Source organism: Vicugna pacos, chromosome 9 (assembly GCF_048564905.1).
Source record: "Vicugna pacos chromosome 9, VicPac4, whole genome shotgun sequence".
Classification (NCBI taxonomy): Eukaryota; Metazoa; Chordata; class Mammalia; order Artiodactyla; family Camelidae; genus Vicugna; species Vicugna pacos.
In genome coordinates, this window is record NC_132995.1 from 7,424,383 (window position 1) to 7,452,080 (window position 27,698).

Consider the following 27,698-nt stretch of genomic DNA (forward strand, 5'->3'; position numbering starts at 1 on the left):
TGAACTTCGCTGCATAATTGGCCTAAGGTTCCATCACGGGGCTTTGTAAAGTCTGTCTTTGGAATTTCTAGAAGGATCTCTACTCATATGCTAAAGAAGTGTCCCAAATGGAAAGTTAAGGAATTGAGCCCACCGACCTGCTGGTTCAAGGGCACCGTGATTCTGACCTTAACATTACCCCCCAGTCAACCGCAAATGTGGTTTAATATTGTCTTGGGGCAAATTCTCAGCACCAGTTTCTGGAGTCTGGGGCTCGGGGTTTGAAATCCGTACGAAACGGTGTTGGGGTGGAGAGAATGACTAAGACCTATGGGGCGACCCGGGAGACGGAGGGGCCTCTGTCCCTGGAAGGAAATGGGTGGACTGTGCTGGGCTGAGCGGTACTGGAGCCAAAGAGGCCACGGCCTTCGGAAGGGTGGCCAGCTCCTGCCGCTTGATCAGGGGTGCCGCCCCAGGGCAGGTGGAGACAATGTGCAGGGAGGCAGCTTGGACAAGAGGTGGAGAGAGATGGAGGAGGTATCTTCTACAAGATCTGAAACTTCCAGGCACTCTGATCCTTGTAGTCCAGGGCGTCCATGGGGTTGTAGGTGAACTTCCAGGTGCCTGTGGGGTCCTTGAATTCTAAGCTGTCCACGGGGCTGTAGGTGCCATAGCTCTGGCCTGACAGGGAGGTGGGGGACTGGGTCAGGGAGGGCCCCACGGAGGGGCCAGAAAGAGGACTGAGAGCCGGACCTCCCAGCTGGGGCACCATGGGAGAAAGGTAGGGGTCCAGGCCACTGAAGTAGGAGCTGGGCGACCCGTAGGCTGAGGGGGAAGAGCAGAAAGCAGGGGCGGGAGCGTAGGTCATGGCATAGGGCGCTGAGGTCAGGGAAGGGCCCGAGGCCACCAGCCCGGCCCGCTGCGCCTCGGGCAAGGGGGACTCCGAGGCCGGACTCCAGATGGACACGGTCGCCACTGCCGCGGTGGGGGAGCCCGCCGGGCCGGGGAGAGGGGGGCTGTAGGAATCTGAGATGCCCAGGGGGTCTGGACAGACGTCCGTGGAGGACCTTGGAGACGTGCCTGCCTTCCTCTTGGCAGGACGGGCCTTGGCTTGCGCCCCCGGCGGCTGCTGCTGCTGCTGCCGCTGCTGCCGCTGCTGCCGGCACTTAGCCCTGCGGTTCTTGAACCAGACCTGGGGGTGCGAGGGCAGATGATCGGGGCGGGGGGGTGAGGAGGAGGCCCAGGAGAGCCTCCGCGGTGCCCGCGAACGAGGATGCTGACTGGTGAGACACGCCAGAGCCAGACCTCTGCACCCTGCCGTCGGTTATGGGACACTATTAATCCACCCGTCATACATCCGTGCATACACACACATGCGTACAACCAGATGCACCTACATGCAGTCACACACCCATACAACTGTACACACACACACAGACACACACAATCAGATGCACCTATGTACAATCATGCATACATAGTCATACATACATACACACATTCATCCATCCAACCATATGTACGCACATACTATCATACAGGATACAAACATACATATATTTATATTCATTCATCAATTCATCTAATCATTCACACACATACAATCAGACATATATACATTCATCCATCTAATCATATGTACATACACACAAACATGCAATCACACATACATACATTTATCCATCCATCAGCTAATAATCATGATGAACAGTCTTCTGCTACTTTGGGGACATACCAGTGAAGCTGCCACTCTAGTTGAGACAGACAGATTACAAATACACAGTAAGTTATCACATGGTGTTTTTAGATGATAAATTCGATAGAAAAACCCTCTGAGCAGGATAAGGGGAGGTGGGGAAAGGTTTAATGTTAAGGGCTCATTGACTGGCAAGGTGATCTGATTGGTTGGTGAACAAAGACTTGAACGAGGTGATGGGGAATATACCTTCCAGGTAGAGGGAAGAGGGAGTGCAAAGGTCCTGAGGCAGGAGTGTGCTTGGTGGGCGTGTCAGAGGAAGAACCGGGGGCAGAGAGGGCGGAGCGGAATAAGACTGGGTGGGAGCATAAGAGAGGAAGCTAGCGAAACACTGGGGGCAAGGGATTATGAGAGGCCTTTTTGACTTTGGCTGTTACTCTGTGACCTCTCCCTCCTCCCTCCACTCTGGGTCCCAGGAAGGGCCAGGGGAGGTCCAAGACCAGAACATCCCACCTGAACCCTGGACTCTGGCAGATTGATCTTCAGAGCCACCTCCTCGCGGGCATACACATCCGGGTACTGAGTCTTGGCGAACAGAGCCTCCAGCTCCTCCAGCTGGCTCCGGGTGAAGGTGGTCCGTTCTCGCCGCTGCTTCCTCGGGGCGCCTGGGGCAGGGACAGGAAAATGAGACCTTCAGGTGACCTGGGCCCATTCCCATCCTCTGCTGGTGTGAGGTCCTAAAGGTGCGCGGTATGCCGAGATATCCCTTCTGAGTGTTCATTTGCCCAAACGAAGGGGGTGCCCATTCCCTGAACTCACCCTGTGCCCCTGGGAAATGGGGTTCTCCTTGGCCTGTCATTTTGGGGCTCATGCCTCACCCCTAGGAGAACTAGCTTTAGCTATGTAAGTTTGGTTTTTATTTCTTTTCTGAAATTTTTTATGCACTAAGACATATTCAGTTAAACAGGACATTTTGGGTAGCCAATCATTTATGGATAGGCAGCCTACAAAAGAGGCAGGTCCGTAACGGTCAACTTAATAAAATTTAAAAAGCTAAAAACAGTTGAAGAATAATGCCACCAAAAACAGAGTGCTCACCTCTCTGAGAAATAAAGCATTGCTAACAGATGGGACTCCTAGTTCCCCTTCCAGATCGCTTCCCCTCCCACACCCCAGAGGGAACCACTACCCTAAATTTCTGTGAATGGCCATATGCTTGCCTGTATCCCTAGGAAACATGGAATAGTGTTTTGTATTTGCAGACAAACACATTTGACTGGTGTATGACCCTGACGTCACCCCTATAAGTGCCCATCTTCTTCCTGAGGGCAAAGGACCCCAGAGGTCCCCAGAAGATGGGGGGTCAGCCTGGGGTGGCAAGGAGAAGGACTGGACTCACTTGGGTAGGACACAGCTTGGTGCATCAGATCCACACTGGGGCCACTCAGGGCCAAGGCGTTGACGGAATAGTGGGGCCCCGGGTTCATATACGCCATCATGATCTTCGGGGATGCTGCGGCCCAGGCTGGTGGGCCTGCAAGAGAAGGAGGGGGTACTCAAACACTCCCCAGTTTATCACCATCTGGTTCAAACCCTGCCTCTGTCTCTTCTTGGGTATGTGACCTTAGGTATTTTATCTCCTCTCTCTGTGCCTCAGTTTCCCCACCTAGAAAATGGCTCTCTGCTTAAGATCGTCACAGCTTCATTGACACTTTGTAAAGCAAAGAGTGGAATCTGTAAGGAGCATCCTAAATGGAAACTCTTATTCCTACTCCATCCTTTAAGAAATCTTATTTAAGGGAAGGGTATATATAGCTCAGTGGTAGAGTGGATGCCTAGCATGCATGAGGTCCTGGGTTCAATCCCCAGAGCTTCCATTAAAAATAAATAAATAAACCTAATTACATCCCCTTACCCAAAAAAAGCAAAAAATTAAATAACTTACTCTGTCACTCCCCTCTCCAAGATCTTTTTCTTTTTCTTATGACCTCAAAAAAGAATTTCAGCCTTACACAGAATCACGGACAGTAGGGTGACCAGCTGTCCCAGTCTGCCTGGGAGGGAGGGATTTCTAGAGATGGGGGATTTTAGTGCCAAATATGGAAGAATCCCTGACAAATCGAGATCGTGGGTCACCCCAAGGGAGAGTCACATTAAAACAACAGCAAGTGATGATCTTCCACAACCGTCATTGACTTATGAGGTTGGCAAAGATCGAAGAAGCTTGAGAACTCCAGGGCTGGCTTCAGAGTGGAGAAACAGGCGCTGCCTGCGTCAGGTCAGTGGTAGTGTGGATGGAGTAAATTGGAAACGTTTACCAAAGAAAAATGCCATCTTTCCTTGGTCCCAGCAGTTGGCCTTCAATGTGTGTCTCAGTCACCTCATCAGAAAATGGAATTGAAAATAACACTTACACCTTTAGGCTGATGTGAGGGTTAAATGCATTAATGTGCATCAGGTGCTTAAAATAGCACCTTGACATACAGTAAGTGCTACAAAACTGTGGGTGATCATGATTATTTGCAAACAGATGCTTGCACAGACTTTACACTACGATTTTTAATGCAGTATATTTGTAATCACCAAAATGTGGAAGCAGCCTATATGTCCACCAAAGGGGACACAGTAAGTAAATTATGTAAATCAAGTTAAGTTATGTTAAGATTACGGTACATCTATGCAAGGGAATACTACAAAGTCGTTAAAAAGCATAAGGATAAAGAAATTTTTTTTTTTTAGCATAAGGCTGCTTTCTATGAACGGATTTCAAAAGATCTTAAGTATACAGTTAACGAAGATTATCCTAAACTTAGTAATGAGACAAAAGGATGACATCCAGATCATCCTGGAGACTTGTCTGGCAGGCAAGCATTGTTTCCTTTTCTAGAAGGCTATACCTTTGTTCAGTTTCTCTATCAACTCTCTATCATTTCCTGTCCAGACTCTGACAAGGTAAATCACAACAGTTGCAAATGATTTCTCTCTGGTAGAAAAGATAACCTAAAGGTTACTATTTTGCTCCCTTGGAGGATTTGATCTAGTTTCGTATCTAGCCTGACCAACTTTTACCAGCATGCCTTTCCTGAATAACGGTATTAACCCCTGTTCCTCAATTTCTTTGAAACAGCTGGTTCCCTCATTCATGGCTTAAATAAATCTTAAACCTGTGGAATAATCCATGTGCCTAAGAGTCAGGCTTTTAATTTTTTTATTAGCCTTTGACAAAAAGGGTGTGTGTGTATGTGTATCAGCTATTATATATTACCAAATTATATGTACATATATATGATATTCAAAGAAATATACATTCCATAGATACACTGAACAGTGTGCAAAGTATGCTACTAATTGTGATTTTTAAAACAAGGCAGTGATATTTACTTATTTACATATTTATATAAATATGTGTCTGTATATGCACAGAAAATTCCCAGGAAAGTCACAACATACAGTAAAAGTGGCTGCCTCTAGGGAGCTATGCTATATCCACCCCTTGCTTTTATAGTTTGGATTGCTTTTTTTTTTTAACTTTTTTGAAGTAACGTCAGTTACAGTGTATCAATTTCTGGTGCACAGCACAGTGTCCCAGCCATGCATATACATACATATGTTCGCTTTCATATTCTTTTCCATTAAAGGTTATTACAAGATATTGAACATAGTTCCCTGTGCTGTACCAGATTACTTTTTAACCATAAGTGTGTATGTTACCTTTTCAACAACAAAAATTACAACGCGCTCTATTAGAGAAAGAGAGAGAGAACCTCCCCAGGGCTCCCTATCGCCCTAGTTAAGATAGACTCAGGAGAACTCTCAGCCTCTCGGGACACTTGCAGTAAGCTTTTCCGAGCCAGGAATGCCACTCCCCCAGCCAGAGCCCCTCTCGCCAGCTAACTAGCCCCTTCTCCTTCTCCAGGTCACAGCTCAAACATGACTTCCCGGGAAAGGCATCTCGCACCCTAAACAGGACCTCTCTCTCTCTCTGTCTCTCACACACACACACACACACACACATTTTCTTTCTTTTGTTTTTCAGGACATCACACATCCTAAATATGACATATTTATGAGTTTGTTTACCTGTCTCTCTCCCCCAGTTCTGTCAGCTATCCGTGAACAGAGGCTAAGAATGTTTCAGCCCCTAAGGTGGCCCCAGCACACCCAATAAATATTTGAAAAGCAAATAAAAGCTTTAAAAATAGATGGCATTTATTTTAGCTCCTGCCCCTTCTCTCACTGCTGTGTCCTTCTCAACCCTCACGTGGGCTGTAATGGAAAAGACTATATATATGTGTGTGTGTGTATATACATGTGTGTGTGTGTATATATATATATATAAATCACTTTGCTGTACACCTGAAATTAACATTGTAAATCGACTACACTTCAATTAAAAAATAATTTTTTTAAAAAAACCTCACTTGGTAGGGAGAATGCCTTTGACCATAAAGTGAACTTCTATGGTCCATTCAGCAAATAGTTTTTGAGCACTTACCATACTCTAGGAACTAGGGATTACAGTAAGAAATAAGACACACAGCATTTCTCTTCTCGTGGGGTTGAAATTCCAGGCTCCGGTCAGAGAAATGGACAGTGAACAAGGAAATCGATTTTTTAGAACATCGAACGGCTTTCAGAGAGTTTCAAGAACTCTGAGGAAAATTAAATGGGGTGATAGGATAGTGACAGGGCTTGGGTTGATGGTATGGCATCTAATTGAGGTGAATGATCAGGGAAGACCTCTCTTTCTCTAAGGAGGTGACTTGGGAGCTACAAAGTGAGAGATTTCATATCAGCCACAGGAAGATCTCGGGGTAGAGGTCTCCAGGAAGGAGGAACAGCGGCGCAAAGATCTGGAGGCTGGAATCATTTTGTCTCAGGAGGAGAAACAAGATGCTGAGTGTGACCGGAGCAGAGTGCTCAAGGTGGAAAATGGACTAAGTTTATGTAGGACCCAATAGGAAGGGCATGGGGAGGCTCAGTGCTGATAATAATCATAAAAATAAAAACAACAGACATCCTGAAAATCAAGTGGTCTATTCACACCCTTGAGTGGTCCCTCCCACTGAGTAGGGCTGCGTGTGCAACCAATAGGATATTGTGAAAATGACCATGACTCCAGAGCCTGGCCCTCTTTCTAGGAAAGCAGCCGCCCTGCTATAAGGATGCTTGAGCAGTCCTATGGAGCAGTCTGTGTGGCAAGAACTGAGGCCTCCTGCCAACAGCCATGGGAATGAACCAACAGGGAAACAGATTCTCCACCTTCACCCAAGCTTTCAAGTGGCAGCAGCCCCCAGTTGACCTCTGAAGACAAAAGCTTAAGAGACCCAGAGCCAGAATCATCCAGGGACACTGTTCCTGGATTTCTGGGACCTCAGAAACCACGAAATCCATACATATTTATTGTTTTCAGCCGCTAAGTTTGGAGACCACTTGTTACACAGCCTCAGGTAACCAATACACAAGCCTTCTCAAAGCAGGACGGCATTGGGTCCTCAGCACAGCCTTGGGAGATAGAGACTGTACTCCTGTTATGTTTTACAGATGAGAACATCTTCAGGCTCAGGCACTGTGACCTGCCCAGGGTCACTCACAGGCTGTGAATGGGGACCCATGATCCCAACAGCACTCCTCGAAGCCCTGTCCTCCCAGCCCCCAGCCTGGGTTCCCTCTGTCCTCTCCCTCTTCTCCAAGAAGTGAGGATGTTTCATCAGAACTTCCAGAGAGAGAGGAAACAGGGAAGCTTGTGAACTTGCCTGGCTAGGGAAATTTGCAGGGCTTAGAACAAGAGCCCTCTCTTCTATTGTCTTCACCATGAATCTGCATCAGGATAAGGGTTGGTCTTCCAGGAGAGCCTAGAATTCTCTCACTGGGATGATTCCACCCTACAGGCAGGGAATCTGAGCCTCAGGGGGGAGGAAGGTGCTTGACCAAAATCTAGCAACTGATAATGATAATGACCTCCAAGACAGTGACAATGACCTTCAAGACTGAGGGATTGACTGCTCCTCAGACATCCAATAAGGCACTTGGTGGACAAGACGTCAGCAAAGAATGAGAACAAAAATGACATCGGACACCCATCAAAGTCTATCTTGGACTTGGCAACAAGATGAGGCAGCTGATGGTATCAGGGCTTCCGGAACCTCTCCCCCCTGCACAGGCTGTGTGTCCGATCTCCAGGAGCACAGACAATGACTACAATGTCTACTTTTCACTGAGAGTTTACAGTGAGCGTGACAGCAACCCTTCATCATCCTGCCAGGTGAATTTCAAGGCAGTGATGTTTCATAATCCCAAATGGTGGAGCCAAGAAGGTCACCACCCCCGCCTTGGGGACCAACCAGTGGGGCCAGAAGGAGGCTGGTGTCTATAGAGGAGGAAACTGAGGCTCAGAGAAGCAGAGTCCAGGTCCCATCACACACGTCGGTGGCAGAGCCAGGGCTGAGCCAGCACCTGCCCCCCAGGCCCACACCCTCCTGATCACCAAGCTACACAGCCTCCTAGGAGGCCCACCGCTGCCCCACCGAGCTCAGATGTCCATTTCTCAGATGAGGAAACTGAGGCTGAGAGACATTCCGTCAATTCTCGAGGACACACAAGGGTGAGTGGCACAGCCAGGAATAGAAGCCAGGTATTTCAAGCCCCAGAGCCCTGCCCTTAACTCCCCAAATCTACCCAGGATCCCCCAAAGCAGGATGAGGCCAGCTCCCTCCCCTGCACTCACTGCAGGCCAAGCCTGTGACATGGGCTTCCCGTGGCTCATCTGACTGGATCATTGGGGCAACCTGTCATTGTCTCCACTCTGCAGATGAGGAAACCAAGGCACACAATGACCTCACAGAGACCCATGTGGCTCCACGTCAGCCCTGGCAAGATTCCCTCAGCTCATCCACGTCCAAGGCCCTCATTTGTCAGAGCTCCATGGCCCCTGTTGGCTCTGCCACCCAGGAGACAAGGAGCTGTGTTTCAGGCTCACTCCCCGAGACAGGACGTGGGGAAAGCCAGAGCCTCTGGGGGCGGCGAGGTCCCCAAGTAACCAATTCGCCAGCATAGCAACCCCCAAGTCAGGCATTCCCAGCCACCTTGAGCATCTCAGAGGCTACCCTTCCTCCCTCCCATGTGTCTCTCCAATTCTATTTCTGTCATCCATCCATCCATCTATTCAACTAATATGTAAGCACTCCAACCACATGCCAGGCACTGGGAGGAAATCCAGGTTCAGTGGGAGAGACCAGCAGTGAGTGGAGAAGTGCACAGATGAAGAGAAAGTTTCAGGCTGCGGTCAATTTTAAAGCAAATACAACAGAGAGATGTGCTAGGAAGTTGCCTTCAAGGTGTGAGATACGCTAGCCCCGGAAGCTGGAGAGCTTGGTCCTGTCACCTCCCCATCCAGCTGCCCCTGAATCCTCCAGTGCCCCCAGGCCATGGGCCAGCTCCCCTGTCTGCGCCCCCCACTGCCCCCTGCTGCAGTCACAGCCTGCCCTGTTTCCCCAAACATCAGGATGGACACTCTGGTCCATGTGTAATTATTCAGCAGACATCATACACTCCTCACCAGCCCCGGTGCCAGACACTGAAAACACAGCCATGAATAAAATAAACCCACCACCGACCCGTCATGTCCCCTCTCTCATTTCCCCTACCTCCGTCCCCTCCGCTGCTCCCACAGACGCTCACCTTCAGAAAATAGGGACGGGGCTCTCCTGGCACCCGGGTCCTGGACAGAGTGGTCAGAGAGCACGGGCTGAAGGAAACGGGTCCCCTCACATGGGGAGATTTTAAACCCTGGCTGGGAGTGATGTCATTTGCCGTGGCCTGGATCTGGGAGGGTAATCCTGGCCGCGGGTGGGGGACTCGACTGGGCGCCAGGAGGTGACATTGGCAGGGAGGGGGGAGGGGGCCCCGTCTGCCTAATCCCTTCCTCTTCCCCCACCCCAGGACATCTTAGCAATTAGAGCTGATGGGGAAGGGAGGCCCAGCTTCTGCCTGTGACCACGAGCACCCACTCCTCGGGGAAGTCCTTCCTTAGGTCTAACCTGTGTCCCTCTAGCTTTGGCTATCGCGCCATCAAAGAGGAAGGGAAAATGTTGGGTGTTCCTAAGAGATCTCTCAAAAGACAAGGGGCACAGGGCTTCTGGCTCCCTCTCCTGGGTCCCCCACTCTTGTCTCTCCCTGTTTCCTTTTTTCCTCTTTCTTTGCCTCAGCTTCTATCACTCTTGTTTCTTTTCTTTTTTTTTTAATTGAAGTACAGTCAGTTACAATGTGTCAATTTCTGGTTCTATCACTCTTGTTTCCAACAACTTCCCCCACTTCCTCTACTCCAGCTCTCTCCCCCCTCTCTCTCTCCCTCTGTCGTCACACCTCCAGCTCTCCCTCCCTCCACACCCTTGGTCTTTGTTTGGGGTCTTTGTGACTCCGTTTCTTTTTTCTTTGAGCCTCAGGCTCTGCCACTTCTGCTGGTCTGCCAGCATGCCCCTCTCTCCTCCTCCATCTCTGGGTCCCTCTGTCCTGGTCTTTATTGATGTATGCGTCTTTCTGTCTTGGTCTCTCGTCTATCTCTCATCCTCTCTCTCTCTCTGTGACTCTATTTTGGTTTTGGCCTCTGTGTGTCACTGTCCTGGTCTCCCTGTCTGTCCACCTCTCCCTGCAACTTCAGCATCCCCCTCTCAGTACCTCTGTCCTTTATGCAACCTCTTAAGCTCCAATCTCTGTTCCTGTTTCTTTCTCTCTCTCCCTGCCTCTCCCTCTGATTCTTGCTTTCTTTCCTTCTAGCTTCATTCGCCTTCCTTCTCTTCTCCCTATCTGGGAGCCGCTCTTGCTCTGTACTTCTGACTGTCTCCCTCTGTGTTTTCTTCTCTCTGCCCCTCTGTGGGTGTGTGTGTCTCTGGATATTAACACCTCCCTGAGCTCCTGGCCCCACATGGGTCTGTCCTCCATCGCCATATACCCGAAAACGCAGGCGCACACACCTACGTGCCTGAGACCGTGGTAATCCCGCCTTGTGGCTGGGTCATTGTGTCTCACCATAAGGGGCCCTTTCTTCCTTCAACCCCCCCCAACCCCCTGCTAGAAGAGATTAAGGCCAGCAGCAGGGCTGGGGAATCAGGGCCGGTCTCATTAGCTTGAAGAGCCAAGGATGACAGGGAGAGAGGGAAGGGCCGCCTGGCCCTCAGTGACCAGTCAAAAGGCTACTCTTGGGGGACCAGTCCCATAACCGACCCTCCTGGCCCACCAGAGCAGCGAAGGAAAGTTGGCCATGGGAGGGGAGGAAGAGAAAACAGATCCTCGAAGGCTCCCCAGGAGAAGGTGTCAGCTGTCCACTTCACCACCTCTGAATTTTCCCACCCATTGGCTCTGGGCTCAGAAGCCCACCAGGCTTGGGAGGGTGTGAAGAGGTGAGTGTCAGGTCAGCACGTGGCCCTGGGGTCAATTAAGCTGAGTCGAAATCTAGGTTCCTCCGCCCCTGAGGCAACTTGCTTTCTTTTCTCATCTACAGGCAGTGGGTGACTCAGGAGACAACCCTGGCAATCAGCCTTGCCTTCTCCTTTTTCCTCACCTCCCCCAGCATCCAACTGATCTGTAAATCCTGTCATCTCTTCTTTCAGGTAATGGTCCAGCTGAAAACTACAAAACGCTGCTGGGAGAAATCAGAGAAGGCTTAAGTCCGGAGTGACATAGACAATCGTCCCTCTGGATCAATGGGTTCCGAATCCACAGACTCAACCAACTCAGGATCAAAAACTTTGGGGAGAAAAAAGATACAGAAAGCAAAACCTGAATTTGTTATGTGCCAGCAACTATTTACATAGCCTTTACACTGTATTTACAACTATTTACATAGTGTTTACATTGTATAGATATTGTAAGTAATCTAGAGATGATGTAAAGTACACAGGAGGTTACATGCAAACACTGCACCATTTTATATAAGGGATCTGAGCATCTTCAAATTTTGGTATCTAGGGGTGAGTGAGGGAGTCCGGGAACCAATCTCCCGTGGATACGGGAGGACAACTATACCATGTTCATAGATTGGAAGACTCACTGTTGTTAAGGTGTCAGTTCTGCTCAAACGCATCTCTAGACTCACTGCAATCCCAGTCAAAATCTCGGAAGGCTGTTTTTGTAGAAACTGACAAGCTGATTCAAAAATCAATATGAAAATTCCAAGAATCTGGAATAGTCAAAACAATTTTGGAGAAAAAAAAGAAGTTGAGGACTGCTACTACCTAACTTCAAAACTTATTGTCATGCTACAAGAATATAGACAGTGTGATTTACATAAGAATAAACAAATAGATTGGTAAGAGAGAAGAGACGGGTCAAAAATTGACCAAACCTTTATGGTCAATTGATTTTTTTTTAAAAGTGTGATAATAATATAATGATTACCTTTTTATTGAGGTATAGTTGATTTACAATATTATATGAGTTTCAGGTGTACACCATAGTGATTCAAAAATTTCATAGATTATACTCCACTTAAAGTGATTATAAAATGTTGGCTACAGTCCCTGTGCTGTACAATGCATCCTGGTAGCTTATGTATCTGGTACATAGTAGTTTATACCTCCTAATTCTTTACCCTTAGCTTGCTCCTCCCCCCTTCCTCTCCCCACTGGTAACCACGATTTTGTTCTCAAAATCTATGAGTCTGTTTCTTTTTTGTTATATTCACTAGTTCGTTTTATTTTTTGGATTCCACATGAAGTGATATCATACCGTATTTTTCTTTCTCCGTCTGACTTAGTTCACTAAGCATAGTACCCTCCAAGTCCAACCCATGTTGTTGCACGTGGCAAAATTCCTTTCTTTTTTATGGCTGAGTTGTATATATATATATATATCAATCACACCTTTCTTATCCACTCGCCTGTTGATGGACGCTTGGGTTGCTTCCACATCTTGGCTATTGTAAATAAGTCTGCTATGAACATTGGGGTGCATGTATCCTTTTGAATTAGTGGCTTTTGTTTTCCTCTGTTATTCGTGTACCCAGGAGTGGAATTGCTGGATCATACAGTGGTTCTGTTTTCAGTTTTTTGAGGAACCTCCACACTGTTATCCATTGCTGGTTGTTCCCACCAACAATGTACTAGGGTTCCCTTTCCTCCACATCCTCACCAGCATTTGTTATTTGTGGTCTTTTTGATGATACCCATTTTGACAGGTATGAGGTGATGTCTCATTGTCGTTTAGAGATGTTGAGTATCTTTTCATGTTCCTGTTGGCCAACTGTATGTCGTCTTTGGAAAAATGTCTTTGGCTCTTCTGCTCATTTTTTAATCAGGTTGTTTGGTTTTTTGATATTGAGTTATGTAAGCTGTTTATATATTTTGGATATTAACCCCTTATCAGTCATATCATTTGCAAATATTTTCTCCCATTCAGTAGGCTGTCTTTTGTTCTGCCAGTGGTTTCTTTTGCTGTGAAAAAGTTTTTAAGTTTAACTAGGTCCCATGTGTTTATTTTTGCTTTTATTTCCTTTACCTTAGGAGATTGGTAAAAAAATAGATAAATATACACACACACACACACACACAATTTATGTCAAAGAGTGTTCTGCCTGTTCTTTTCTGGGAATTTTATGGTTTCTGACCTTACACTGAGGTCTTTAATCCATTTCGAGTTTATTTTTGTACATGCTGTGAGAAAATGTTCTAATTTCATTCCTTTACATGTGGCTGTCCAGTTTTCCCAGCACCACTTGTTGAAGAGACTGTCTTTCCTCCATTGCATATTCTTGCCTCCTTTGTTGTAGATTAATTGACCATAGTGCATGGGTTTATTTCTGAGTTCTCTATTCTGTTCCATTGAGCTATGTGTCTGTTTTGGCGCCAGTATCATATTGTTTTGATAATTGTAGCTTTGCAGGATAGTCTGAAGTTAGTGCATGGTTAATTGATTTTTTGACAAAAGTGCTGAAGCAAGTCAACAGGGAATTCTTTCAATAAATTCTACTTGAACAACTGGGTATCCACGTTAAAAAAAAAAAAAGAACCTCATTCTCTCCCTCACACAATACACAAACATTAATTTGAGATCATTAAATGTGAAAGCAAAAGTATAAAACTTCTAGGAAAAAAGAGAAATATTTTCTTGACCTGGGAGCAAGCAAAGGTTTCGTAGGACACAGAAAGCAGTAACCATGAAATAGAAAATTGATAAATTGGTCTAATCAAAATGGGAAAATTCTGCCCTTTTTTCAAAAAAAAAAAAAAAATCATTAAGTTAAAGGAAATCCTAGCCACAGTCTGTTAGAAAGTATTTGCAATACAGCTGGCAAAGACCTTATATCCGAAATCCATAAGAAAGATTTCTTCAGCTAGATAATAAAATAGGTGGAAGAGACACTTCACAAAAGATAAACAAATGGTCCTTAAGTGCACAAAAAGATGTCCAATGTTATTTGTCATTAGGGAAATAAAAAGACCACAAGATACTACACATGACACCAAAATGATTAAAATGAAAAAGACTGACATCACAAATGTTGGTGAGGTTGTGTAGCAACTAGAACTCTCCTACCTTCTGGTGGGAATGGAATGGTACAATCCCACTGAGGAATTGCTTGGTGGTTTTCTATAAAGATGGATTAATTTAACCTTATAAGTGGATCCACTTCTAGGTATTTACCCAAGAGAAATGAAAACAGGTCCACTATACGACTTGTATAGAAATGTTCACATTTTTTTTTCATATCAGTCCCTAATGGAAAACAACTCAAATGTCTACTGAGCTGTAAAAGTACAGAATGTCACACAGCCATAAAATGGAATACTTCTCAGCGATGAAAAAGGAAAAACTACTACATGTATAACATCATGGATGATTCACAAAACCTTATGATGAGTGAAAGAAACCAGACACAATGAATGCATACTGCATGTGATATTGTGACTTTTATAATAAGAAATATATCTTTGGTCCTGGTCTCAATCTGGCGCAGAACTCTTAAAACCTTTGGAATTTCCTGTGATGAGAGGGATAAAGGTGTCTTTTGTTATGTTAAAGAGGCAACCTTTGGAAAGCCCTAGGTGACTAAAGGATGGGCTGATCACCAGAGAAACTAACCAAGGGATTAGAGGATTTAATTTTCTGTGCCTCCACCTCACTCCCACTCCCCATCCTCCTACTTGCTCCTGGGATGTGAGAGAAGCTCAAAATTGAGTTCAAATGCTAACAGCCAAGGATTTAACGAATCATGCCTATGTAATAAAACCTGCATAAAAACCCGAGAGGATGGAATTCCAAGAGCTTCGAGGTTGGTGAACTAGAGCACATCTCTGTACGGAGAGGGTGGCACACCCCAAACTCCACAGGTACAGAAGCTCCTGCGTTGGGGATCCTTTTAGATTTCATCACATGCATCTCTTCATCTGGCTGTTAAAATCCCTTTATAAAGCTGGGAGAGTACAGTTCAGTGGTAGAGTGCTTGCTTAGCATGCATGAGGTCCTGGGTTCAATCCCCACTAGCTCCATTAGGAAAAAAAGAAACCTAATTACCTCCCCTCAAAATGAAAAAAAAAATTTTAAGACAAAAAAAATCCCTTTATGATAAAATGATCATCTGGTGAGTAAATGTTTTCCTGAGTCTGTGAGCTCACTCTAGCAAATTAATGGAACCCAAGGAGGGGATCGCAAGAGCCTCCGACTTATGGCTGGTCGGTCAGGAGCACAGGCGACAACTTGGACTTGAGATTGGTGTCTGAAGGGGGAGAGAAGGGCAGTCACATGAGGCTGAGCACTTAACTTGAACCCGACACTATCTCCAGGTAGATAGCACGGTAGATGATGTGCTTGGTGGTGTTGGAAAACACATACCAAACTATATGATTCCAAAGTTCAAGAATAAAAAAAAATTTTAATTTGGAAACGGTTGCCAGGGACTTGGTGAGAGAGGAGGTGGATGGATAGAGAATGTTCAGTGACTGTTTATTGGATACAGACAGGATTTCTTTTAGGGATGATGAAGATGTTTTGGAATTAGAACATGGTGATGGTTGCACAATCTTGGGAATATACTAAACACCACTGAGTTGCATAGTTTGAATGGTAAATTTTATGATATGTGAATTCAATTGCAAATTTTTTTTAAATCCGAAAAAGCAATTGCGTGGAGTGGAGAAGGGGTATTGACTACCTGAGGTAACTTCTCGAGTGGTGCAAATGTTCTGTATTTTGATAGGCATAGTAAGGGTATAGTGAGTGCAGGGGAAGGGGCTGGCCTCAACCTGCTTTGGGGGATCCCAGGCAGATTTGGGGAGTCAAGGGCAGGGCTCTGGGGCTTGAAATACCTGGCTTCTATTCCTGGCTGTGCCACTCACCCCTGCGTGTCCTCAAGAATTGACGGAATGTCTCTCAGCCTCAGTTTCCTCATCTGAGAAATGGACATCTGAGCTCGGGGGGGCAGCGGTGGGCATCCTAGGAGGCTGTGTAGCTTGGTGATCAGGAGGGTGCGGGCCTGGGGGGGCAAGGTGCTGGCTCAGCCCTGGCTCTGCCGCAGACGTGTGTGATGGGACCTGGACTCTGCTTTTTTGAGCCTGTTTCCTCCTCTGTGGAATAGTGATGGCACAGGATCTACCTGGTGGGAAGGATTCACTAGATTATTGTTCCTCGAGAGCTTGTTCCCGAGGCCCTGGGTGCTATCTGAGCACTTGGGGATTCTAAGTGGAGGTCCTGATGGTTGGAGGACCTCCTTCCTGACCTGGAGCAGGTGACTTCCTCCCCTCAGGCTTGGTTTCTCCAACTGCATATTATCTCCAGGGACCACCCCCAAGGTGATGCGAGCCTTCAGCCTCACTGTCAGAGCTCCCGCGCTCAGGCGGGAGCCTGTACCCCGCACTGCTGAGCCCCAAGGGCCCCGAGCACCAGCCTCCGTCTGGCCCCGCTGGGTGGCCCCCAGGGCGGAGATGGCAACCTCCTTGGCTCCACCGTTTGGGATTATGAAACAGCACTGCCTTGAAATTCACCCAGGTTGCAGACAGCTTAGGTATTTCAAAAGTGAAGATAAGAAATGGCCATCAACTCAAGACACGGGACACAGCTTTATTAGTCATCAGGGAAGTGGAAATTGAAACCTCACAGCGATGCCTCTATGTCCCACCAGGACGGCTAAAATGAAAGGCTACTAATACCATGGGTTAGTTAGACAAACATATATGTGGGTTGTATTACATATATATGTTTATTTATTTATTTTATTTTATATTATAGATCATATGGCATGTTATATATACAACATTTGTATATATGCATGTAAGAGATGTGTGCATGTATGTATATGTGTATGTATAAATATATATATATAATATTCTTTGGGCCCACCAGCGATTGCAGAGCCTGGGGTGCTGGACCAGGTCCTAGGGATATTAACCCTTTAGTGACTGGACCATAGGACACACAGGGTTCCCACAAGATGGGACCCTGGAGGGGCACAGGGACAAGGGCCCAACCAACCCAGTTTTTTGGGGACTGTTCCAGTTTAGTATGGAAAGTCTCACATCCCAAGAACTCCTGAACTCAGGCAAATGCAGATGGTTGCTCCGCTATCTCGGAGAGGGGATATGGACCCAACTCAGGAGCCTATTTCGATAAAATAACTGGAACTTCTATACTGGTGTGTATAGTGGACAGACTGTCAGCTCCAGACGTGAGGATGATCAGCTCAGGTCTTTAGAGGAGAAAAATCAAGACGCGGACAAAGGGGCGCCTCACCCAGAGACACACAGCTGATGGTTCATAGAAACAACACTCCAGCCAAGGCTTCTTTTCCCATCGAAACCATGCCCGTGACGACCCTGCTACGCACGGTCCGGAGTCTGAACGGGACTTTCACTGGGACAGACACACCGCAGGACCTCTCCAGCTCCAGAAAGTCACCTAGGACCCAGAGAAGTTGGTTGAGACTCTGCTATTTACTGTATTCAGAGTTTAAACTGAGAAATTTTTTAAATATTAAAAAAAAATTTTTAATTTATTAAAGGTGTATTTCAAATTCTGTACTTAAAAAAAAATGGAACGCTTTACCTGAAGACCTCAAAGCTGCAAGATGCATCATGTCAGAGGTAGACCTCAGGGCTCTGCATAAGATCGCTGGCAGATCAGAGCCTTCTCTGTGTCAGAGACCTGCAAATTGCCACATCTGTACCCTTTTTCCCCATCTCCAGAGCCCCTTGTTACTCCCAAATGGACAGGGAAGGGAGAGTAGGTAGGAAATCTGGATGTGGGTTCATGATAAATGTTTTAAGCCAACAACGTTGGCCCCCTCCTAACTCTCCCCCTTCTCTTTGCTCCTCCATCTCCTCACCTCCTCTGACGCCCTCCTGCGGCCACCTTGGCCCCTGGGTCTCCCCACAGCCAGTCCTCTGACCCTGTCGTGCTCCCATTTAGCAATTGTTCCAATCCTCTTAGGCCAGGCCGGCCTCAGCAGAGCAGGGAGAGAATTAGATCAGATTTGGGAGGGGGACCCTCATGTGACAGGCTGTGGGGGAGGAGAGTGGACAGACCATTGGGACAGAATGAAAACACCTGCTTATTTGAAACCCCATGAGGAGGTCTCAAGGCTTCTCACATACTGAGACCCCAGGAGGAGATGCGGCGGGGGGGAGGGGGACCGAGGGCCACAGAGATGCCCAGAAGCTGAGCTGCCTTACTGCCTGTGCTCCAAAAGCGTTTTCCCACCTTTGGCTCCCATCTCTGTGGTTACTGAAGAGCCTAGCACTTCTGCCTGCGTTTTCAGGCCATCACTCCTCTCTCGAGGGACCTGATTTTCTCCCTCCCATGTGTGTTTTTATGGCACAGATGTTGGCAGCCTCTGGGCTGCCCTAAGGAGCACCCCCACACACCCACCCCACTCCCACCCCACCTTCACTCCGCCCTGACCCCCCACCTCCCACCCTCCTTCATGTTCCAGCAAAATGGACATTGGTTAGATTAGGGAAGGGTTTCCAGAGCAGCAGGCAGCCCCTGGGGGCAATTAGTTTTTCCCTTAGCATCTGATGAACGCTGTGGGCCTCCCTCCAAGGCCACCTGTCTACAGAGAGCCTCCGGAACTCACAAACACCAAGTACCACACTCTTTCCAGAACCTTCTGAAATAGGGCAAGGGGTAAGACGCCAAGAGGAACTTGTGGAGGCAAGAAAGCTGTGTGGTCAGGGAGCCAGTATTAATGTTCAACCCTTCCCATGAACTTGGTCCTTTGCTGAGAATTTTCACAACTTCTCCCTTCCAAGGTGAGATTCCAGGTCCTGCGCAGCCCCTCCCTTCCAAGCTCTGAGCTGGCTTCTGACATCCTTGGCTGTGATTCTTTGAGTAGTTTTGCTCTATAAAGTCACCTCAAACACAGAATTCTCGACTTTTCTGCTCCAACGTTTCTGTGAGCCTCTGGTTGCAGGGCTATCAGCTGATCACTGTGTCACCTTGTTTTATGTGTCTTTCTGTTTTAAAGACCCTTTATTTATTATATACCGTTGATTCTTTCACAATGAACGCGTGGCCAACAGCGCTGTAACTCGTGCCTGCAGGAAGCGTATCTCACACACAGATTTCCTCCATCAGATACATCACTGCCTTTTTAGAAGGACCCATAGACAGCACTTCAGCACTAGGCTTGGGGACGTTTTAAACAATGAATTCACTAGCAAAAAGCACAAAAATACCATATGACCCAGCAATTCCTCCTCCAGGTGTACACCCGAAAGAACCGAAAGCAGGGACTGGAACAGCTACTGGTACATCATTGTTTGTTGCAGCTCTATCCACAAAAGCCAAAAGGTGGAAACAACCCAAGGGACCATCAACAGATGAATGGAGAAACAAAATGTGGTGTGCCTGTGTGTGTATGTATACGTGTGTGTGTGTGTGTGTGTATATATATATATATATATATTCCATTACATATGTATATATTCTCCAGCCATAAAAAGGAATGAAATTCTGTCACATGCGTCAACACAGCTAAACCTTGAAGACATTATGCCAGACACAGAAGGAAAAATACTGTATGATTCCACTAATACGGGGTAATTAGAGTGGTCGAAATCATAGAGATGCAAAGTAGTGCAAAGGTTGCCAGGCGCTGGGGCGAGGGTGGGAGGGCAAGTTTGTGTTCAATGGCTACAGAGTTCCTGTTGGGGACGATGCAGACGTTTTAGGCAGAGAGGGGCGATGGTTATACAATATCCTGAATGTATTTTACTGCCACCGAATGTATACTTAGGAATGGTTAAAACGATAAATATTAAGTTATAAAAATCTTACCACCATTTTAAAAAGCACAAAAATACCCCCAAAATGCAACCCTAAATAGACCTCAGAAAGGACACTTGTTTACAGTGTAAGAACTGAAGTAAGAAAGCAGGGGAGGGTAGAGCTCAGTGGTACAGCACATACTTAGCATGCACTAGGTCCTGGGTCCAATCCCCTGTACCGCCATTAAAAATAATAACAAGTAGGTGGGGAAGGTATAGCTCAAAGTGGTAGGGTGCATGCTTAGCATGTACGAGGTCCCAGGTTCAATCCCCAGTACCTCCTCTTTAAAAAAGCAAATAAACAAATAAACCTAATTACCCCCTTCCCCCAAAAAAACCTAAAAAAAACCCATATTAAATAATTAATAATAATAATAATAAGTAAATCTGATTCTCTCCCCCTACAATAAAAGAGAGAGAGTAGAAAAGAAAGCGAAGGGTCGTCATGTTCCAGGTCATCTGGGAACCCACAATTGTATTTTTCACAGCTCTGCTTCCTTGTGTTGCAAAGAAATCTCCAGAGTAGGCAAATCTGCAAATAGCAGGGATCTCGACTGTATTTCAAGAATTCGAGAGGAGGCAGAGCACACTGGAGACATAGAACAGAACCCCAATGACAGGAAGACAGACCAGAAGGCTCTAGAAGGCAGAGATCAAATCCCCCATCCCCATCTTCTCTCCATCTCCCCAGCATTGTCTACAAAGCCCAGGTTGCTCTTTATTTGTCCCCTACGCAGAGTGATGCCTCTCTTTGCGGAGAGAACATGGAGAGATCTCGCTATCTGTGAGCATCTGGGGGCAGGAGCCAGACTTCAGTCAACCATACAGGGAGGACCAGAATTAGAACTTGCAGGGGGCTGCAGAGATCAAGGAATTGATGGATGGGGAGAGAGCCATTGTTTCTGCTCTGATTGGATCAAAAATGAACGGACTAATTATTTCCTCTTAGCACATATTTCTACCAACTCCCCATCCATGAGAACCTGGGAATTGGATGGCAGTCTGAGAAGCCCAGGGAGGAACTTCCAGAAACTAATGCTCCCCTAGCTGTCCCCGGATGGGCTCTGCCCCCTGGGTTTCCATCCAACCCTGGGATGAGTCAGGTCAGGAGAGCAGGGTGAAGACATCCACGTGGCCCAGGCAGCATCCAGAGCCAGCAATTGTCCTTGTTTTCCTGCTTGCAAATTAATAATAATAATTAAGCAGTAGGAAAAAGGGAAGAAATGAACATCCAGCATTCCCTGTAGCCCCTGGGTAATTTATTTTTGCTGGGGGTTTTGATGTTGTTGTCAATTTAAATATATTATGGGTATATGCTTTATTTATCTTTTGCATGTGCTCGCTGAATGTATACATTCTCAGAATGAACAATGTGCCTGAGATATTACTCCATGTCAAAAACTACCCACTCATTCAATCACTTAACACATCATTAGTCTTCAGCTTTGAGTTTTTCCCATTTGAGACTAAGAGATTCAGCCGTCAGAAAAAAAGCCTAACAAGAACTCTGTCCAGACACATTTATTTCAACAAAAAGATACACCCCGCAAACAAAGCAAAAAATACACTGAAACTCATCAGTTGTTACTAAACATTCTACCCTCCGTTCCTTTTGTTGTTAGTTAATATCCCACAGTCTGACATTGCTAAGAAATACTCATTCTCTTATTCAAGGACATGAATTAATTCAGTTAACTCAGCTGATTGATAGTTCAAGTAAATATATTCATACTGTTCACAGTGGTCAAGAATTGTTCCAGGATAAATCTCTTACGATAAAAACCACTATTTAATCCTTTACGAGATATTACCAATTCCGTCTCTAAAATCTCCAAAAACCTTTTTACCAAGCTTCATTCTGTCTATAGCACGAGAAAGCCACATCACTATCCTATGACCCACTTATCCTGATTGATCCAGCGGGCAATACAACCATCATTGAATTCATTTATATATTTGTATTGATATACATATTTTTATTGATATGCATATATAAAATTACCCATTTAAAGTATACAATTCAGTGTTTTCCACTCTATTCACAGAATTGTGCACCCATCACCACAATCCATTTTAGAACTTTTTCATCACCCCAAATAGGAACCCCATGCCCCAGTCCCAATTTTCCCCTCTCCCAAGTTCCTGGAAATTGCTAATCCACCTCCTGTCTTCATGGATTTGTCTATTCTGGACATCTCATATGAATGGAATCATATGCTATGTGACCTTTTGTGTCTGGTTTCTTTCACTCAGTGTAATGTTTTCAAGATTTATCTGTGTTGGAGTATGGATCAGTACTTTATTCCTTTTTAAGGTTAAAAAATATTCCATTGGACGAATGAATGACATTTTGTTTACCCCTTCATCAATGGAGGGACACTTCTGTTTAATTTTCCCCTTTTGGCTCAGTGAATAGTAACATACCACCATGAACTTTGCCATATTTGAATTATACATTTTCATAAAAGAGTATCAGTGAGATTCTCCATCTATTTATCTTTTATTGGTCAAATAAATTGCTACACTGCAAAAATTGTTGAGGGCAGGGACATTGCTTTCCTGGTCACTCTGGCTTTTCCAGCTTATTTATGAGGCTTGACAGCACGTTGGATAGAGAAAAGTTGATAGATTTTGGAACTTTCCTGTGTCCCGCACTGAATAGTGTCCAAAACAATGAGCTGCACCTATAACAATATCTATATGTTTTACTTAATTTTGATTCTGATCTCCCTGTGTTACCAGCACCCTGGGCTGCGAGCCTTTTCAGCCATGCTCTCCCCTGACTCTTGACCCCCGAACCCCTAAGGGTCCTGACAAAAGGGGACAGAATCACCCATTGAGGTATCTAGACGGAACAGAAGCACCTCAAGTGCCTTCCCAATGGCCTTTGGCTGAGAGTATTGGCAGTTATCACCAAGTCTGTCTCAGCACCAAGTAAGACTCCAAAAACATGAGAAAGCTGCCTTCCACATCCTCTCACCAACCAACCCCAGGCATGGAGCCTCTTCTCAAACTCTGCCCATCTAACCATCAAGATGTTCCATTTCATTTCCTTTAAAAAGGAGGGAGAAGGTGGCCTCTAGTCACATCTTATGGACCAAGGAAATAACTAAATCCTCCCCTTTTGACAGCAGCACCACTGACTGTCTTGGTGACCAGCATGTTCCCAGCCACCCAAGAAGCACAAAAGATGTCCAGTCACAGCAGAATGTTGCCAGAAAGATCTATCTGGTAGACTGCCCCGGGGAGCAACAGTTCAGAAAGTGAGGCAAACCGAATAACGAGATCTCTGTGCTTTGTTTCACGTTGTCTTTGATCACTCATTTAATTTGCATTTGACATTGATGATAATAAAACTTCTCGAGAACATAAGTTACAGTGCTCATCCCCAGGAGACAGTGTCCCGGGGAGACCCCAGGCACAAGCCAGGAGTTCAGGCTGATGCTTATACCCAGATCTACGTAGCTGGGGGAGGTGGGAAGCTGGGTTCCTGGGACCCAAGCTCCTGAGTTGAACACCCAAACCAGACCCAGTTCATTCATTCACCAGGGAAAAGGGAAGGACCCAGGCAGTCTCACCATGGGGGTTTCCTGGAGGCTCCCAGTGAGCAGTAGTCACTCAATAATAAAAGGATTAATAAATTAGTGCGTCTCCTGCAAGGGGGTAGGGTTGAAGGTGGGGCATGAGAGGGTGGGTCCCAGGACTCTTAGGGTGTGCCTAGGTGGGTGCAGCAGGAAGTTGGGATATAAGCCCCAGACCCATGAGCAGAGTATGAAGCGCAGAGAACAGAGAAGCAGTGAGGAAGGAAGAACTCAGATCTCTCATGGGTGAGTCTGGACCACCAGGAGGAGCCTGGGCTGGTGGTGGGGCTGTGTGGGTAGGATCCTGTGGCCAAGGCTGGGAGGCCATCTGGGCATCCAGAGAAGGCCCAGCTGTCTGGGAGGGCTTCCTGCGCTGTGCTGTGGGGAGGAATTAGCAGATTTGGGGGAGTGGAATTACATTATTTGGGATGGATGATCAGAGAGCTGGCACACAGTGGCCCCCCACAAAAGTCAACGTCGCTTCCACCCTTGCCTGCGTTCCCAGCTGGGGACCCTGTAATATTCCAGGAGCTGTGATCAAGCCCATTTCAAAGATGTGGACACTGAGGCCCAGAGAGGTGCAGGCGCTGGCTGGAAGGTGGAGAGTCAGGATCTGACCAAGAACATCTGGTCCAGATGCCACACCCTCATCCAGGCACTGCCTCCCGCTGCCATCAGGCCTGATCACCTCTCCCACCTGCTCACAGGAGGGCCCTGGCCCAGGAGGGGAAGGGTGCCAGATCGGCTGGGAATTGGTGGTGGGGCTCATCTGACCCTGTTTCCTTGGCCAGACCCCACCCGGTGCTCAGGACCCCTAAAGAGGCAGCGACAGGAGCGCACAGTGTACACCAAAGAGCAGCTAGAGATGCTGGAAGAGCACTTTAAGAAGAACGACTATCCAGGCTACCAGGAACGCCTGGGCCTGGCGGCCAAGCTCAACCTAGAGGAGCACAAAGTGCAGGTCTGACCCCTTCCCCGCCCCTGTCCCCGAGACCTGCTCCCACTTGGCCACTTACCAAGCGCCCCGCCCCTGGACCACCTTTCCTGCCCTTCCCGCGCAGCAGGTGGGGAGCAGTCAGGCCAGAGGGGCCCAGTGCGGCCCTGGGTCACACGGCAAGCCAGGGATCTCCCCGGTGTGGGCGCACGACTGGATCCCGAGTCCACTTCAGGCCTGTGCGGCACAAACCCGCCAACCCCATCTGCCCAGGACTGACGCCCCACGGAGCCTCCCTGTGCCCGGACCTCAGGGCCTCTGAACCTGCGGGCCCTCGCGGGCAGACCCCTTCCTCATTCCCGGGCTCGCGGGTGCCCAAGCCCTGCCCCTCCTGCCCTCTGCGCCCCTCCTGACCCGCAGGGGCCTCTGACTGGGCCTGGGGGCGGAGGCAGAGGCGAGGCCGGCGGCCTCCGCCCCGCAGCAGCCTCGCAGCCCGGGCAGAGGGGGACGCGCGCGGCCCCTGCTCTCTGACGCCTCGTCCCGGGCCCCTCTGTCTCCCCAGGTGTGGTTCAAAAACCGCCGGGCCAAACGCTCCAGGCTGGAGCGACTGTCCAAGGGCGGAGACCAGAGAGCCTGCGACGCCCCCGGCGCCCCCGGCCCCACATTCCCAGAGGAGCCGGGTTTCCGCAGCCCCGCTCCGCCCAGCCCCGCGGGGATGCTCCCGGCACCGGGGCCCGGCGCCTTGGGCCAGGGCCCGGCCAGGTGGGCCCCGGCACGGGGCGCCCAGGCGGAAGTCCCGGCTGCTTCAGCCCCCGTTCCAGCCCCAGCCCGAGTCCCAGCCCCAGTCTCAGTCCCAGCTCCAGCACCCGTCTGGCCTCAGGACCCCTATGCCCTGAACTTCTATCCAGAGCCTCTTTCAACTCCAGATTTTGCAGAGGTGTTCTCGCACCGAGATCCCTCCCGGGGACCTCCCTCTCCCTTGATGTCTGGGTACCAAAAGGATGATGACTGTGAGGATGAGAACGACTTCGGCCCCAGGCAGCTACTGAATTTGTAGAGTCATATGTCCCCACAAAGTCTTGCAGACCCCGCGGGGCGAGAGGGGACTAGTTTCGTGGACCTGCGCATGGCGCCCAGGCAAGGATGCAGGAAAGTGTGGCAGCTCTGCCTTCACAGCTTGATTACCCTCCATCGCGTTACTGCACCTCCAACCACCCAGCCTGGGGAGGTGGGTATTTTTGTCTTCACTGTGTGGCCATCAAAGGTGGCACAGCTCTGAATGTCCCCGCCCCGTTATTTGGGGTGGACACGGGCATTTCTGTCAATTAATGAGTCAGTGGTGGATTTGCTGCGCATGGTGTGTTCCGGGTTTTGTGGCCGCTGCCCGAGAACTTCCTAGGCGACCTTGACCGGCCTCATTCGCCCAGCAGTCCTGCCCAGCCTGCCGGAGGTTTAGAATTTGAGACTTTTTAATGTTGGCCAACCTGCTGTCTTGTGACTTCTTGTAGTTTTAATATTGATTTCTCCAGTGATGGAGAAGTTAAGCATTTCTTGTGTGTTATTCAGGCATTAGGAATACTTGTAAATTGTCTTTTTTTAACCGACTTTTCTTAATTTGTTTCAATTTAAATGGATGTCCCTTTTGGTAACCGAAGTGTTGGGAACATTTTTCCCATTTGTGCTTTTTTTATAAGTAGAATCTCTTGATTTTAATGTTGTCCATTTCAGTGCCTTTCATTGTCTAGTGTGATGACGCAGTGTCCTTCTTTTTTCTTTTCCATCAGTGGTATGCTGATCGCTGTAAACAAAATTAATTTCTTAATAAAAATTTAAAGTAACTTTCATAAGATAAGCCCCATTTTCAAGTTGACATAAAAATTTATAAGGAAGCGGGTGAGTATAGCTCAGTGGTACAGCACATGCCTGAGGTCATGTGTTCAATCCCCAGTACCTCCATTAAAAGAAAAAGTTTACAAAAGCTGACATTCAAGGTCTGCTTACTTGCCTTGTCACAAACTGAAAGCTATTTACAGCTGGCATCAGTCTGAAGTCCTCAGTCTGCTGCTTTTGATACAACAGGGTTTGCTTTTTAGTGGCGGAAGGGCCGTTTGGTTTTTTTTTTTTAGGGGGATGGATTTGGTTTTTTGTTTGTTTGCTTGCTTTTTCCCTCTAAAATTAACGCCTTTTCTTTTGTCTTTCTTGTTTAAGAAATGTCTCATTATCACATGGTTATAAAGATATTATTTTCGTCTCTAAAATCTTTACAGTTTTAACTCTCATATTTAGGTCTTAAAACGTCTAGAATTGATTATATGGTGTGAGGTAAGGATTTCTTGTTTTCTCATCATGGATTTCCAATTGTCAGTTTACAGAAAGAACGGTTAATTTGTCACAAATCAAGCATCCATTCATAGATGGATCTGTATCTACAGAGTCTATATTTGGCATCCCTGGGCTCTATGTCCCTGCACCAATGATGTGTTCCTTCTGTCATCAGTTTCTCTGCTGCCCTCTGTGGCCATCCTGACCCCTGCATCTCCCCACAGCCAGTTTTCTGGTCCTGTCCTGGTCCCATTTAGCAAATGCTCCAATCCTCTTAGACCAGGCCGACCTCAGCAAAATATAGTGAGAATTAGCAGGGATTTAGAGGTTCATGTGACAGGCTATGGTTTGGGGGCGGGGAGGCAACTGCTAGAATATAACGAGACTCCTTACGATTATCAGACAGACCCTGGTAGGAATGGAGACAGAAAAACACACAGACCCCACAAGGAAACTGAGGGGCAGAGAAAGAAAGAGACCAGGGGCAGGAAGAGGGGACACAGAGAAGGGGAGATACAGGGACAGAGAGGGGAAAGATGGTAGAAGGTGGGGAGCTGCAGGAAGAAGGGGAAATTGAGGCGCCAGCCTCTTGCTCTCAAAACCAGAATAGGCAGGGTTCCCCCAGCATGTGTCATTTCCCATGTGACAGCAGCTGCTCTATATGCCTTAATAACCTTGCAAGAGGTCTTTGAAGGCCAGCAGCCTAATCCCTTGCCTACAGGAGTTCCTACCAAACATAAGAGCATTCAAGTGCCTTTCTGAGAAGACAGCAAGCATCTGAGCTGAGCCTGAACCAGGCTGCCCAGCCAGAGAGCACGGCCCTTAACTCCTCCACTCCAGCAGGTTGGGCGGAGCCCATCTGCTCTGTGGACTCTTCAGAGAAAGACCTGTGGACAGCCGGACAGCCGTGAGACTTTGGGTAACAACCACAT

General features: G+C 47.4%; 2 protein-coding genes across 2 annotated transcripts; one reads left to right on the top strand and one right to left on the bottom strand.

The window, feature by feature from the left end:
- Positions 1 to 516: 516 nt before the first annotated feature.
- CRX (cone-rod homeobox) lies at positions 517 to 9,379 on the bottom strand. The gene is made up of 4 exons (XM_006208511.2): positions 9,356 to 9,379; positions 3,075 to 3,209; positions 2,189 to 2,340; positions 517 to 1,171 (listed from the first exon to the last, which is right to left on the bottom strand). The coding sequence occupies exons 2-4, from the start codon at positions 3,172 to 3,174 to the stop codon at positions 524 to 526; spliced, it is 900 nt and encodes a 299-aa protein (XP_006208573.1). The 5' UTR covers positions 3,175 to 3,209; positions 9,356 to 9,379; the 3' UTR covers positions 517 to 523.
- An 8,084-nt stretch (positions 9,380 to 17,463) lies between these two features.
- TPRX1 (tetrapeptide repeat homeobox 1) lies at positions 17,464 to 25,501 on the top strand. Its single transcript, XM_072966395.1, has 3 exons — positions 17,464 to 17,575; positions 24,218 to 24,471; positions 25,007 to 25,501. The coding sequence occupies exons 1-3, from the start codon at positions 17,464 to 17,466 to the stop codon at positions 25,499 to 25,501; spliced, it is 861 nt and encodes a 286-aa protein (XP_072822496.1).
- Positions 25,502 to 27,698: the final 2,197 nt, after the last annotated feature.